The sequence below is a fragment of the Chaetura pelagica genome, unplaced genomic scaffold, assembly GCF_000747805.2.
Source record: "Chaetura pelagica isolate M959 unplaced genomic scaffold, ChaPel_1.0 scaffold1034, whole genome shotgun sequence".
Classification (NCBI taxonomy): Eukaryota; Metazoa; Chordata; class Aves; order Apodiformes; family Apodidae; genus Chaetura; species Chaetura pelagica.
The window spans coordinates 91,582-107,389 of NW_009953139.1; the positions used below are offsets into that span (position 1 = coordinate 91,582).

At 50.7% G+C, this 15,808-nt stretch overlaps 1 protein-coding gene across 1 annotated transcript in view; it reads left to right on the top strand.

Moving 5' to 3' along the window:
• Window positions 1-2,812: 2,812 nt before the first annotated feature.
• The window catches only part of MLLT6 (myeloid/lymphoid or mixed-lineage leukemia (trithorax homolog, Drosophila); translocated to, 6), a 40,228-nt gene continuing 27,232 nt past the window's right edge, over window positions 2,813-15,808 (top strand). The window contains exons 1-7 of the mRNA XM_009997299.1: window positions 2,813-2,825; window positions 2,950-3,029; window positions 7,564-7,618; window positions 9,005-9,114; window positions 9,575-9,678; window positions 10,406-10,499; window positions 11,671-11,778. Coding sequence (XP_009995601.1) covers window positions 2,813-2,825; window positions 2,950-3,029; window positions 7,564-7,618; window positions 9,005-9,114; window positions 9,575-9,678; window positions 10,406-10,499; window positions 11,671-11,778 — 564 coding nt within the window. The remainder of the gene's footprint in view (window positions 2,826-2,949; window positions 3,030-7,563; window positions 7,619-9,004; window positions 9,115-9,574; window positions 9,679-10,405; window positions 10,500-11,670; window positions 11,779-15,808) is intronic.

A 15,808-nucleotide genomic window follows, 5' to 3' on the forward strand; every position in this document is an offset into this window, starting at 1 on the left:
CGGGGGGGCGGCGGGGCCCGGAGCTGCCTCCTGCAAGGGCAGGGAGGAAGGCAGCCCCCTCTTCCCAAGGGGTAGGGGAGATTTGCATTTTCAATGACTCGGAGCTCGCCCCTCGCACACGGGATCGGGCTGCAAAGTTTCTCCTCGGGTCTCTGAACAACAACAACAACAAAATATAGATATAAAAAAAAAATTAAACCCATGTATTTGCTTTCCTTCAAATCCCGCGGAAAGGCACGGGGGGGGGGGTCCTGGTTTGGTTGTTTTGAAGAACACGAAGGTGTCTGGTCTCAGCTGGCTCGTCTGGTTTTCCATCTATTATTACCGTCCCCATCCACCCGCACATCTCCAGCCTCCCCCTGCCCGGTCCCTGCTCTGGGGGTCTCGCTGCTCCAGCTGTGACCTGCTCTGCCCTGCCAGGCACGGGGCTCTGGGGCTGTAGGTCGTTGGCTTTTCTTTTTGCTGTTCCTGCCCTCGGTGGGTCCGTGCTCAGGGCTTTAGGAAGTCCCTTACAACCAGGTGACTGAGGGGGGGGAGTTAAAATGAGGAAGCGAAGCTGGTGGGGGATTTCTCTTCATTCAGAGGTGATGCTGGGATGTCTCCTGCCATCAAGCAGCCTCTCCAGGGTGGCTCTGAGTGAAGCAGCAGGACCAGGGGCTCTCTGGAAGGACACTTCTTTCTATTTCAGTTGTGTGTAATCTTCCATTCTTCCCATTATTTATCAAACCACCTGCTAGAGAAAAGGTTTCTTCATCGCTCTCTTTTTCTTGGAAGGAGAGAAAGAGCATTGGCACCTTTGTGCCCACTCCCAAGATTGACACAAGCACTTTTGTTTGCTGGCAGGAACAGTTTCAAATGGGCAAGAACAGTTTCAAGTGTGCAACGTTTCTATTCTTTCAGGGTGCCTGTTTCTAGGCCCCCACAGGTAGGGATGCTGGATGTGCTTGGGAAGTGGGAGCACAGTGTTGTTGTGGCAGGGCTGGAACCTGTTGGAAGAGCCTCAGAGAGGGCACCTCATGTGTTTGGGAAGTGCAGCTGTCTATTTAGGTCTTGTAAGAGTCCTTCAGGATACAATAATGCAGAAGGAGTGTAGCAGTGTGTAGTGGATGCTCTTCAACCCTCTTCTCAGAGCCTGCTGGTGAGCCCAGCAGTGGGCTGGTGTTTGGGTAGGCTTTTATTTCTTAAACAGAAACAAACCACTGGAAAGGATCATCTGGGTCATCTCATCTCATTCCGTGCAGTCTCACAGTGGCTTTGGTACCTCTTTGTGCTGCTTGATTATCCACAAAACCAGAGTTAGCTTTTGAAATGATGGTGCAGTTAAAGAAAAAACCCGTTTGTTTTGGGTTTTTTTAAGCTTATGTTACAGCTGCATATTAGGGCTGGTTGTTAAAAATATCAGTACAGTTGGTGTGGCTGTGGTTAGAAATCTTATCTTTCCAGGAAAAAAATATGAAAAATGTTAACAAAAAAATGCCTGGTTGGAAGTGAAGACTCTAAGTAGTTCAGAACATTTACAAGTCGTATTTTCAGCCCTGCCTGGCTTATGCTGTGCAGTGTTCCTTGTTTTCTTCCTTGTTTTCTTCCCTTCCGAAGCAGCAGGCACAGCAGCTCATGCTGGCTCCAGCTGAGTGCTTGCTTTTGGCCCTGAGCCCACTGCTAAAGATGGACCCAGGGCAGGCTCCTCTGGCATTGCTTTCATGTACTTTCTATTTTCTTACGTGTGTGCCTTGGCTCATCTTGCAGGCAGCTCTTCGGGTTTAACTCCAAAATCTCGCTGGTTTTCCTGGCTGCTGTGCAATAATAGACACTGGGGAGCTGGAGAGAACCTATGGTGGGTCGGGGCTGGTCCAGTCCCCAGGGAGCATCACAGGATTGCTTCCAGCAGGATATTTTCAGATGCTTTGTCCAACCTAGTTTCAAATGTCCCGAGTGACTGGGATTCCATTCCAACCGCATTTGAAGGTGGAATAAGGAAGATATAATTTGTTCTTTCCTAGGAGACTCCTCTACCTTCATCTGAGATGTACAGTCTTGCTTCTCACCACCCTCTTTATCAGCCTCTGCTGCTTTAATCCCACCTGCGTGGTGGCTCAGAGCCCTTTCAGGGTCAGAAATGCTTCCTTTGGCACTCAGACCATCCGTGGATGGTTAGAGGGAGGAGATCACCAAAGAAGGGGAACAGACTTCAAGCAAAGTTGCCCTGTTAGAAAAGGGGTCTAATTTTAAGTGAGAGCTGCAGCTTGCAGAGCCTGAGAGCACCAGTGGTGGTGGTGAAAGCCAGAGGGACACATGGTGTAGCTGGATAACAAACAAGAGTTTTGTTGGGTTATCAGCTGGAGACTTGTATCAACACAGAACCTGTTCCCAGGAGCAGTCCTAAAAACCTTGAATTCCATGATCTTGGAAGCTGCAAAGCTGGATGTGACTTGCAGACCTGAGGGTGTGCAGCATGAATGGGGGTTTCTCTTGGTCTGCCTGAACTCTCACTGAGAGGATTTCCTTCGTGATGCTGAGATTTTACCTTAGTCCTAATGATGGTGAAGATGCTTCATAGCCAGCCAGTCCAGGGGTTTATATTTGGGTCACAAGTGACACTTGGAAAGTTAAGGGTAAGAAATTGCTCCTGTGTTTGCTAGAGCAGAATGAGACACGGTTTATGTAGCACTTGATTCCCATTAGGCCAGATTTTCAAAGGAATTGTTCATACTGGGCATGAGCTTATTTGAAAACTTGAATAAATGTCTAAGGCTGGAGCTCTTTCCAAGTCTGGCTGCTGCTGCTGGACGTGGGAACTAGAGAGGGGAGTAAAATGAGGAGGAGATGTAATGGTTGGTTTTGTCACCCATCTCTCACCAAGAACAGCCCTGGGCAACTTTTATATACACCTCAGAAATTAAACAGCTGCCTTAAAGATGGTCTAATAAACTCTCTTTGCTTTTCTTCCAGCTTGCTATGGAATTGTCCAGGTTCCCACTGGCCCCTGGTTCTGTCGGAAATGTGAATCTCAGGAGAGAGCCGCCCGGGTGGTGAGTACAGAGCCCGTGGTGCTGCCACTGGGTCCTTCCTCCCACCCCCCCATGGCTCTGCTGAAGCTGGTGTGGTCCCCTGGCAAAAGCAACAGAGCCTGGGATTGTAATCACAGCTCTGCCTGTGACCTCCTGCATCTTGTTCATACAACAGGAATAATTGTGGCAGGCAATTTCATACATTGGCCCTTGTGGTGAAGATGCTGCCAGAGGTGCTTTTAAGCAAGTTATTGATGCCAAATTTTTTGAGCCTAGAGACCTCAATCTTAAAAAAAAAAAAAAAGGATTTTTTCTAAAAGGCAGTTTTCCTACTGTTTTTTTTGTGTTGTTGTTCAACTCCTTGGGCAGGTTTGGAGAGGAGGGAAGTTGGCATCACCTGAGATGCTGCTTTGCTCAGTATCGTGGTGACTGACAGGATGGATGGGCGTTCACATCTCGTAGCAACAGTCCCCTGCCTGAAGCCTGCTGAGTTTGTGACAGCAGAGAAAATGACAGGAAGCTGGACCAGGGTTTCTAAGCCACAATTTAGCAGTCTAGAACATTTTACAAATGTTCTTAATTAATTCTGGCTTTTCCCGGTGAGGCAGGAAAGTGGAAACAATCAGGCCAGGGCTGCCTCTGAGGTCTGTCTGTGGCAAAGTTACTTGTGCAGGAAACGAGGCTGTGAGTTTATAGCACAGCAGCTACTCTGCAGTAACTTCCCATGTCTGCCCTTATCAGATAGGGCTGCACCAACCAGCTGCTGAGGTGCTGGGGTGTAGATCTTTAACACACTAGTTATGCCATGGGTGCTGCTTTTGCCACACAGTAAAGCCAGGAGAGCTTCCTCCTCTTGCTTCCTTAAACACAGATTTAGGTTAAACTTTGGCTTTCTTTAAATACAGAAAGCCTCAGTCAGCACAAACAACATCTATTCCTGCCTGCACTGCCTTCTGAACTGGTTTAGCTAAATGTTTTCTGAAGCACACAGCTGGTGTAGGTGACCTCTGGAGCTCCAGCTCGCTGGGCACTCTCCTGCTGCAGTGCTGAAGTTTCATCTGTTGCACAGATGGGCAAAGAACTTGGCAAAGATGAGCAAATGGGGCAGTGAGGTGTCTGTGCCAACCTTTCTCCATGGCATTCACTCATTCCTCACAGGAAGTGGGAGTGTAAACAAGACCAGACTTTCAGACCTGAGCTCTTCTCCCATTGTGAGATGCTGCTTTTAAGAAAAGCTGCATAAAAGCTGCAGTACAGAAGATCAAATGTGTCTTTGAGTGGTTTTACATCCTGCAGATAGTTCCATAGCAAAGAAAGGAATTTGGGTTTCATGAGTCTCCTTCCCCTGCTCTCCCAGCTGTGCAGGCAGGGGAAGCTCTTCAGCCTGAGCTACAACTCAGTGCAAGCTGTGGTGCTACAAGTACACACAAGTCCTCCTCACCTGTGCTCACTGCAAGGACTGTAGCTTTTCACTTCCACGTTGTACTCTTCCAACTGCCTCCCAGGAAACAATATCCCTGCAGGTGGCTTCTTGTTTAACTCCCCCCAGCAAAATCTGTTCAGCAATGCGTGGTGGGCCCTGCCATTCAGTCCCCTGGCATTCAGCCCTGCCTCTCCCATCCCTAAACAGTGATAATCTTCCTTCCTCAGCAGAGCTGGGGATGATTTCCCATCCAAATCCCTCACCTTTTCAGTTCAACTCCAGCAGTCATAGCAACAGACACGCGGATGGATAAATACTTAAAGAGAATCTTGTTCTTTGATGTAGAGAGCAGCACGATCAGAGGAAGGGAAATGAGTCAGGAGATCTGTGCATGGCTCTGCTGCTGAGACACTTGGAGTTTGTGCTCCGTGGTCCAGCGAGGCTGGACCCTTCCCCTGCCCTGGGCTTTCACTGGGCCTGGCTTTCTCTGGCTGTAAAAGCAGCATTATCAACCTGCAGACACTGCCTTGAGGATCCTGAAGGAGAGATGCTGCTGTTTGAGATGCACCACCAACAGCAGCAGGGTGAATTGATCATTGTGTTTCTTTCATAATATCTGTGTGGCAAACTCCCCTGAAAAGCAGCAATATTTTTCTTCCCACATCTGCCTTCACAGAAGGATCTTAAAGCAGTTTATAAGCTTTGTCCATAACAAACATGATTTATTGGCTAAATATTGATACTTATACTTTGCAAATGAGATACAGAGGCACAAAGAATGTTGTGCTGAGTGAGTTTTATAAAACATGGGTCTCCTGCTTTCTGTGTCACTCCTTGGGAGAGGTGGATTCCATCCCCTCTTTGAAAAGAGCTCAGGAGCCCTCCCTGCAGTAGCTTTATGGTAGATCCCAGAGTTAGAAGCCCCAGGGGGTCAGGAGCTCTAACCTTACCCATCACAGCCACCACATCCAACCTTACCCATCAACCAAGCCCTGCTCTTTTCCCAGAGTTGAAATAAAACCCTCAGAGGCTGCCATGGTCCGTGCAGGTTGAATAAAAGGAAGAGGTAGCACTAATCCCTGCTCATAACCCCTCCTCAGCTGCTCAGGTCCCCAGAGGATGCTGTGGACTATTGTGCTTACAGTGAGCAACTGAAAGCCCATCCACTTTGTAATCAAATTGTCTAGGAAGCCCGGTGAGCTGCAATGGCCAGAGGGCACTCATGTGAGGGATCATGTGAAGGCTTTAGCTGTCATTTCGAGGCAGGGCTATTAAAAGTCTTGTGTGGGGCCGATGGAGCTGTTAACCCCTCTTGTTGCAATCAGAGCTCTGCTAATCGCGTGGTGGGAGAGCCGCTTTGATCTGAGGGGTGGAGGGAGAGCGGAGGGGCCTTTTCAAGTGCAAATTTCTCACTCCAGTGTCTCGGTTAACCCAGTTCTTTTTCTGTCTTGGCTCTGCCAGGCTTTCCACAGTCATTGTGAGAGCAGCCCTGGCAGCCTGGACCTGAGCAGGAGCAGTGAGAAGCACCTCCCGTGCTCACCCAGCCCAACTTCAAACCACGTTGCAGGGACAGTGAGATGGGCCGACCACAACAACACTGGTTTTTGTCCCCTCATCCCTTATTTACACATGATCACAAGGATTTTGTGCTTGCTAAAGGTGCCTGTTTGACTTGACTCCCATAACATGTTGGAGGATGAGGCTGGACCTCCCTGCTCCCTGCAGTGCTCTGCATTCTGCCTCTTCGGGAGGAGCAGAGGAAACCTTGAGCTTGCTTGTGGCAAACCAGCTCTGTGGAAGGTCCTCGGGGGCTCCTCAGTGGCAGAGGCTTTTGCTCAGGGCCGGTTTTTGCTCAGTCCCTTGGTGTGTTGGGGTTGTGGAGCACCTGTTGGGCTCGATGGCAGCGAAGCAGGAGCACCAGGCACAGCCACAGCAGCACAGCCCGTCCTCTTGCTTCAACAACAGACACCTCATTTCAAAACTTTCTGACCAAGCACATTTTTTTTTCACAGAAAAACAGGGTGCTTTTTTATTATTATTTTTATTTTTTCGTGGCTTTTTTTTTGGTTGTTGTTTCCTGGTTGTTTTTGTTTTTCTAACAAATCAGGTGTTTCCACGAGGGAAGGAAAAGGGTCACACCTTGCAGGTTTTCAGGCCTTTTAAAGAAGGCAAAACAAAACAAAAAGCAGATAGAAAACTTACCCTGGGTGATGCCAGGAGAAGACAGTGACCATTTTCAGGCAGCTCAGCTTGGGAGGAACCCTCAGGGCTGGGAATTTGTTCCCCTCTGAAGGGCATCATGGTGGGGGAAGAGCCCTCCTGGGGGGATCAGATCAGCCAACATGGAGCCCAAATTAGGGAGGGAGGGAGGAAAATCAAGGACAGGGCCCTGCGAGGCAAGGAATGGCAGCAAGGGCAGCAAGGTGCTGGGTTTCCATGGCTCTCTCCATCTTTCCTGGCTGGACATTCCCTGTCCCCTCACGGGGGGTGTGTGACGAGAGGTTGAAGCTCATTCCTGCCCATCATGGGGGGCACTTGGTGGGTGCAGCCTCCTACCCAACACGGCAGCGCCGAGGCAGCTTCCTCTGCCCCTGTGGGCAGCAGGGACTCTCCTCGTGCCCTCCCTGCCCCACCTCTGCCCTCCCTGGGGCTGGTTTGGGGGGAAGCAGGGTGCCCACCCACCAGTCCTGCAGGCAAAAGTGCCACGTCAGCCTTGTGAGCCTGGAAAAAACATTGCAAGAGTAAGAGAGAAGAAAGGAAGGAAAGAGGCAAAGGCAGATCATGGCTTCTTTTTATTTTCCTTCTGCTCTCTGAGTCATGGTTTTCAGTTTTACTCCCCAACCACAAAGGCTAGAGCTTTTTTCTTCTTTAAAAAGCCCTGTGAAAGTCAAGGTTTGCTTGTTGCCCTGTTGCTCTTGGGCTGAGGCTTTGAGTGTGTCCCCGTCAGACAGGACAAGATCGAGCTGTGTCAGAGTATCTTTTCATAGCCAAACTGCTCTCAGCCCTTCTTCCACTTCCTCTCTTTGAAAGCAGCCCTATCTTTCATAACCACGTTGTAAATGAATCATCTCTTTCTCTGGCCCCGCGCCGCTGGGACTGAGATTAAACTTGTTGTTTCTGCTTCGTTTCAAGAGATGTGAACTGTGTCCCCACAAAGATGGAGCCCTGAAACGGACCGACAACGGAGGTGAGTACCCCTGTGTGGAGCTGGGGGTGTTGTGCAGAGCACCTGGGGACTCAGCAGCCATCCCAGGCACAAAATAACCCATTTCTGAGCCTGTGTCACCAGACAGGGAAGGCTGGAGGCTCCAGAGGGATGAAAACACTCTGCTTTTTTCTTACACTTCATGCTCTGAAGCATCCGTGGCGAGAAGACCTTTCCCGGGAGGGAAACCTGCCTGAGCCAGCCCCTGAAATGTTCAGTTTCTGGAGTTGAACCTCACAGGGGTCTGGGCATGGCCTGGCATCGTTTACAGACACGTGGAAGTTGCTGAGCTCCTTGGTGCTCAGCAGCTCAGGTTGAGCCTCAGCCTCGGGTCCCCATCGGAGAGCAGGGATCAGGACCCAGGAAAGACATTTTTCTCTGCAGGGCTTATCTACTCATCACTGATGCTTCTCAGCCTCTGGTGCTGTGAAATGCTGTAAACTCTGATTTCAGTTGTCAGAGCTTGTAGCTATTGATGCTACTGGCTGCATAGGTCAGACTTCATTTTTCTCAAAACTTTACTTTTCAGAAAGGTTTCTGTATCCACCTGCCACGTGACACACACGGAGCCTTAGTGCAATAGCACAGCTTTCATGCTGGGGGATTGTTTTGTAATCACATTTTCTTCCAAACGTGTCACTACATGGTTTGGTCAGGGCTGTGTAGACAGGCACAAGAAGTGTTACCACCACCTCACTGTACAGAACAGTACAGCCCAAGTGCTTACAGTGCTGTGTGATTCTGTCATCATGGAGTTTGGCTCCACACACCCTGGTGAATCCATCCTAATTCTATCTAAACCCTTCCAGTGCAGAAGCCACACCAGTATGGATCAGCCTCCAAAGGCTCCTGACCTTCAGACCTTCTTAATTCTGCCCTGACCAGATGGAATTTCAACTTACACATCTAATTTGTGAAGTGTCTTGGTGGATTTAGATTTTAATCTAACTTGGCTGGATGAAAAAGACCCTTCTTTAGCTGTTGATAACAGCCAATAAAGGGAGCTTTGTTTCCAGGGCCGTGGGACTACACGTCAAACCTGTCCCATCAGCATCATTTACTGCTGGGATGCTTTCCCTGGGCTTGGTTAGGCCTTCAGCTCCGGGTCTCAAGTCCTCAGAGGGTGCTTTTAAGAATGTACATTTCTTTCCCTGAAGAACCCCCTGAACCTGGAGGTGGAATCCATCTGTGTTTCACCCACAAAGGGTCTGATTTCTAACCAACAAGCAGGATTTCAAACCTAACATTAACTTCAGCTGGCTCCCTTCCTACACTCTCTTCCTCCTCTCCCTCCCATGCTTGCTGCAGCCCTAAGACTCTCCTGGGTTGCCCCTCATGAGTCTCCTCTGTGTCTCTGTTTGCCCCCAGGGTGGGCCCATGTTGTCTGTGCTCTGTACATCCCTGAGGTGCAGTTTGCCAACGTGCTCACCATGGAGCCCATTGTCCTGCAGTACGTTCCCCACGACCGCTTCAACAAGGTAAGGCCACCTCCCCTCCTGCTGCCCCAACACTCCTTGCCCTGCCTTGGCTCCTTGGGCTCCATCTTATTCTGCCACATCTCCTGTCTGATTTATTTTCATTTCCAGGTACTTGGGTTCCTTTAAAAACAACTAACATAGTAAATCCCCATTCCTGCAAAGGACTTTTGGGTCCTCTATTTCTGTCTTCCCCAACTCCCTGCAACTTGAGCAATCTCCACCTTGGAGTTGCACGTTGCTCACTCCACATTTTTCATCTGGAGTTGTTATCTGGGGAGAAAAAGAGGCTGTGTGAGTTTTGTGCCTGCCACTGAGAACTAACCCAGAGCTGTTGTCAGAGGAGGGAGATGGCTGGACACAGAGCTAGGAGTTCTGGAAGGCTTTTCCTCCTGGTGAACAGTGAGAGCGAAGCATTTTGCCTCTGGGAGTGAGCACTTCTCATTGTTTGTGTTTATTTTAGACCTGCTACATCTGTGAAGAGCAGGGCAGGGAGAGCAAAGCAGCCTCTGGAGCCTGCATGGCCTGCAACAGGCACGGCTGCCGACAGGCTTTCCATGTCACCTGGTGAGTTCCCCTCAGCACCACCCCAAGAGTAGCCCCAGATACTGGTTTTCCTGCCATGCTTTGAGGTTGCACCAAATTAGTTGGGTTAATCACCCTGGGTTTATTTTGGGCAAGGGGTGTCTCTGGTCCGTGCTCAGTCTGTGAGGGGAACTTCCCCAGGAAGGCTGAGGTTTCACCAACTGGCCCTCCCTGCTGAGAACCAGGCTGGGGATTTCCCTAAGACTGTGTGGAATCCAAGAAGAGAAGAGATGAGTCACAACCCAGGAATGTTCCTTCTCCAGCAGAGCACGTGCAGGAGTATCATCTAGATGATGTGATTTTAAGGGCTGATACCCTCGTGTACCCTCACAGCCTGAAAACAACACTGCCCTTCAGCAGAGCAGGGAGATTCCCAGCTTTGCATGGGTTCCTTGCTCATGATGTGTCTTTTGCTGGAATTGTTACTGGTCTCCCAGACCTTCCTTGAGAGAAACAAAAATTACAAGACAACCTGGTAGAAAAGCATGAATAGTTTCGAAGATCTTCATATGAATTAAAAATAGTCTGAACTTTTTCCCCCCTCCTTGTTCACCATTTGCCAAGCAGAACAGGAAACCTCAAGACCCTTCCTGGGTGTCCTGAGCTATTCTTTTCCCTTTGATGGGATACTGGTTAGGTACTGGTTAGGTACTGATAGGTACTGGTTGTACAATTTGCTTTATCTGCCTCCTAATTGCATGTATTTCAGTGCCCAGATGGCTGGCCTTTTGTGTGAAGAGGAAGTCCTGGAAGTTGACAATGTCAAATATTGTGGCTACTGCAAATACCACTTCAATAAAATGGTGAGTTTCTTCATCCCTGCAATGGAGCTTTTCTTGGTCACATGTAAGGCATCATCATTCTGCATTGTGTGTGCTTAGAGCAGTAAGAAATGCCACAAACACACAGACAAGGTCTGCAAGCTGCTTCCCTTCTCAACCATTCAGTCAGTCACTGAGGAATAAAGATCAGTTTATATTTTGCATTTCCAAAGCATCTTTAAACCCATTTTCAAAACCAGAGGCTGAATTCTTCCCATCTGTTTTGGCTTCCCTGGCCCACTCGGGCTGGCTGAAAGCTGAAGTCCCAAGGAGGGAGAGCTGCTGTGATGTTTGGTGCTCCAGGGAGTCCTGGGGTTGGCTCAGGCACCCTGGGCTGGAGGGTGTAACACAGACCAGCCACAACTCCTGCCCGAGGACACAGCCCAGGAGAGACATGGAGTCCTTCACTGAGGGATCCGTGGGGCAAAGAGCTTCTCCCTGTTAATTACAGCACCAAGAGGAAAGAGAGGAACCCTTTTCCTGTTCTGCATAATGAGTAGACACCTGCTCTCCCCCCTCCAGCAAAAACGAAACTTGATCCTCTCACTCCAGCTTTGTCTCAGTGGCTCCTTTGTTGCTGGCCTTTCCCACTTGCCTTCCTGCTTATCAGAGCTGCACACAGTGACTGATGCCTTCAGCTTCCCCTCAAAGTCAAACTGCAGGACACCTTCAGGTACCCTCAGGATCTGACAGGAGGGCAGCTCTGGATTGAGTTTCCTGTTGCTGAGACAGGCAGAGGATCCTGCCAGTGCCTGAGTCCCAGCACAGGGTGTCCTTCCACACCCCACTCTGGACTGGAAGCTGGAGATGCTCTTCAGGAGGACAGGCTGGTCTAAGCAACGTTGCTGCTGCCATTTCTCTTGTTTACAGAATGGTCTCTTAGCAGCTGGGCCTTGCTTCTTCCAAGTGCAGTGTGCATGGGCCACCAAGAGCCAAGGATCTGGGGAGCAGATCTACCTGCTGTTTGTAAAGCCACTGCTGGGGGTTGGGAGCCAGGCTGGGCATCTGGCACCAGCAGAATTTGGTCCTGCCTGTGGTAGACAAACCATTCACTGTAGCACTGCTCACAGTTATCAGTGGAAGCTGGACTCTATAACACTGTTTCCTCTCTTTTTGCCCCTGTTCTCCACCTCCTCTCTCCTGCTCACCTCAGAAGACCTCACGTCACTCTGGAGGTGGCTCCTTCATCGCTGGAAGAAGGAGTCGATCCACATCCCCAGCCCAAGAGAAGCACGTGTCCCACCACGAGAGGCCAAAGAAGGTAAGATCTGTGCAGAGTCTGTGGGTCCAGAGGGCAGCAGGGGCTCCTCAGGTGAGCCCTGCCTGTGCAGGGAGTTTCACAGGCAGAGATGTGAGCAGTGGCTGCGATTTTAAACCGGCCTCTGGAAATGTGTTTGCAAACGGAGCAGCTCAGCCCTGGGGAGTGAGAGGCCAAGTTTGCATGTTCAGATCATGCCAGAGGGTCCTGGTACAACATGCCTGGGAAAAGTGCAACTTTCCCCTTTCTACCTTGTGGCAGGTTCACTCTGAGAGTGACACTGCTGGTGTTTCCAGCTGCTGGGTTGATCTGTGTGGAAGTAGTTTAGGCTGTTGTCTTAAATGCAGCATACTCAGGAACATAAACTGGAGGTCATTGTTCTTGGATCCCACAGTCCAAGTTTTAAAGGACAAAAAGGTACTGATTAGTAATTGTGTTGTGGCTGGCACGTTAATAGTAGGCAAGAACAGTGATTAGTATAAACTAGGTAGTAGTTTTAGTCAGATTAACTAGCCACAGAGTCTGCCTCTGAAAACAGTTTATCTTTGACTGGTCCTATAGTAATTTATTTAACTGGGCTGGTTAAGATGTATTCACCAGAACTGCTGTGGTGTTACAGGACATGTTAACAGCACACCAGGGTTCATCATTAACCAGCTGCCTCACGTGACCAATGCTTGTATTTCAAGGAAAAGCAGCAGTGAAGGTGGAAGGCAGAATCCCAGCAGACTCCTGGGCTCTGGCAGGGGCACAGGTTCCAGTGTGGAAGGATCTGTACCTAAGGATCTCTCCCAAGTGACCTCTGGATATATTCCACTGCAGTCAAAAGCTGAATTGACTTTGTTGTGTAAACCAAATTGGTGTAAACCCCTCCAAATGGCAGCACAAATCTGTTACGTTTTGCCAGAGGTGTCTGGCTCTTGCCTTCTTTTTTGGCTTGTTGCAGTGGGCACCTTCCCAATGAGTAAATGATTTTGCATGGCAGTGACCCACATCCAGAGACAGCCCAGTGACACTCAGTGGCTTCTGTGGCCTAAGCCTGATGAACCTCAGCCCAGTCTCCAGGGGACAAGGGCATCCAGGCTTCCAAAAGCAGCACTGCCATCAGTGAACCCTGCTTGACACCCTCCTGGCACGCCCAGCTGAGAGTGCATGAGTGCTGCGGGCAGGGAAGCCACGTCCCTCTGTATTGACAGAGGTTACCCCGCAGTACCCAGGTTGAAACGCTGCCCACCGTGTCCATCACGTGTTTGGGCAGGGTGCCCAGCCTGTACCTGATCCATGGGCAAACAAGGCAAACCTCATTTCCAGCGACACCGAGCCTGTAAATCTCCTGCTGCCGACGGGGCACGAGCGCAGGGGGAGGATTTACTCCTCCTGTGTGTTCAGCTGCTGCAGGGAGAGGCAGGGGGGGAAAAAGAGCATCTGTGCCATGGACAGGGAGCGAGTGCTTGGCACAAGGTGAAGGGCTGTACTGGAACGTGCTATTTTTAGCCCAGAAGCAGGCAGAGGGGGTGGGGGAGAGGGCAGGAGAGGGGTGATTGACGGCAGCTTTGGAGGGCTCAGCTGTAATTATAGCTGACAGGGTGTGCAAGGCCAAGGCTGGGGACCCTGCGAGGGTTTCTGTGTTTGCACAGGTTCTGGTGGCGGGGGGTGGGAGCGCAGTCATGTCCCTGGCAGGTAGGAGCAGGGCAGGGGCTGCTCCCCAGCTTCGGGTGGAAGGTGGGTCAGTGCCAGGGGGAGAGCAAAAACAAGAGGAATCTGGATTTATTTATAGGCTTCTCAGTGGTGGTTGCTGCTATTGTTAGCCTCTGGGCTCCTCACAAACGTGCGGAGACTCCGTCTGGCTGCTGCCTCACCCCTCTTCCCCTCCCGGTGGCTCAGCAGGTTTGTGAGCAGCAGATCTGATGGAGGCCCCTTCCAGGGCTGGGATCGCTTGGAAGGGACGCAGCACAAGGGCAAAATCAGCTCCTTCCACTTGGAGAGGAGGAGTCGGCACGGAAAGGGGGACGAGGTGTGCAAAGCAGCTGGGATGGGCAGGGTGAGGAAGGCACTCCTGGCTCCCAGGGGTGTTCTGCAGTTTATAGGTCAGGGAGCAGTTGTGAAGTGCAAGGGGGAAGGACTGGGTGTGAGGTGGTGTGGGCGCACAGACCCTTTGAAGGGGCACGTGAAGAGGGGGCTGAACCATTAGTTCCCACATGGGTTCGGAGTACGTGACTAGCAGTGCATAATCTGGCTGCACATGTTCCAGGGAGCTGGGCGTGCTGCTGTGCTGACCTGAAGCAGAACAGCTTTTCCTTGAGCCTGTCCAGCTGTGCAGCCGCTGGTCCCTTCCTCCCGGCGCTGGGTGCGACGCAGGGGAGCTGGTGGCTCCGCAGCAGCCCAAGGCATCTGTGAGTCCCCAGGCTGCAGGTGCTCGTGGAACTCAGTGCTTCTGAGCAGGGCTGTGGCTGTTTGCTGAGGTTTCACGGTGGAAAGCTCTGGCTGAATTTGTGACTAAGTGAGGGGTGCAGGATTTAACCCAGAGGCTGCAGTAAGGCAGCAGAGACTTGGGATTTGGACTCTTAAGCCCTGCTGTAAAACAGTTCAGCGTTTGTGAAGAGTCTTGTTCTCTGGGAAACAAGGGACAATTGTGATGTGGGACTGTGAGGCAGCGTCCTCTGCCTCTTGCAGCACAAATGAGACCAGCCCAGGCATTTCCTTCTGTGCTGTCCTGAAATTGGGAAAGCTCCAGGCTTTGGGTTTTCCTCAGAACATACCAGGCCTTAGCAAAACCAACCCCATTTCTTTCACTGGGGCTGGTATTGCAACGTGTGTGCTCTGCCCCGTGGGAGCCTTCGCAGGGTTTGTTTGTTTAAAAAAAGAAAGAAGAAAGAAAGAAAACAATAGCTAAATACCAGGAAAACGCTGGGTGACGCAGAGGGCTTGAATGAAGTACAGATGTTCTGTCACCTAGATTGTCTGCTTGAAATGCAGAGAGAAAAATTACCATGTTCCGTGGAATGAAATTTGTCACACCAGGAGCAGACAGGAGCACGTTTTTTAGGCATGTATCCCATGGAGGGAGACTCTCATCCAGTGTTGTTCTTAGTGAACACCTGGAACCCATAAACCAAATCAGGGGACTTTTAATTTGGATGTGGGACGTTGTTGTGAGAGGAACGTCCCTGCCCAGTGACACAGGAAAGAGAGGCAGGCACTTGAAGCAAAGTTATTCCTCAGGTCTGGGTATGGAGCCAGTTCTCCACAATCGTAATACACCTGAAGCTCCTGAACTGCTCCCTAGCCATGAGAGGGGCACTTTTTGGGGGTACAGGGACTGTCCTGCCCCCCTTATCCCTTTAGCACCAGGCAGAGCAGTGCATGAGCCCCTGGTCCCATTGAGCAGATGCACAGCAGGACCTGCCTCCCCTTGCCTGTCTGTCTGTCTGTCTGTCTAGACCTGGTGCCAGTGGAGGAAACAAGCCAGGGCTCAGGTCTGGCAGACTTAGCACACTGGGAAAGTTGTACCGGGCTCAAATCTAAACCCAGTGGGTCTGTGAGGGGCTTTGTGTTTGCATTCGAGTTGGTGATAGAGGTTTTGCCTCTTGGAGTTTTGTGCCCACACAGGCACCAAAGGGGAAAGGGGAATTTTTTTTTCACCAGTGGGATGCAGGTGGCTGCTTGCAAAGCCAGCAGATGGTTTTTGGGAAGGAGCAGTGCACCTCAGTCTGCTCTCATCTAGCTAGAGTAGCTTTGTTCCACAGCATCCTTGCCCGGCTTCCTGTGACCTCTTGTTACGTGGGTGTCTGAGCACCCACAACAAATCCTTCCATTAGCTCAGGGAGTGCAGAAGGAATTGAAGAGCACTCCAAGCCCAGCCCGGGCCCTGTGACCTCGTGTAAAACCTCTCGTGTTCTCTGTGTCTCGAGGGAAACCCACAAAATCCCTGATGCAGGCAGGGGGGCGGGCAGGGGGGCAGGCAGGGGCTCAGTGCCCCTCTGCTCCTGCTGCCTTCCTCCTCGCTGCTGCTGCTGCCATGGCTGCAGCCCAG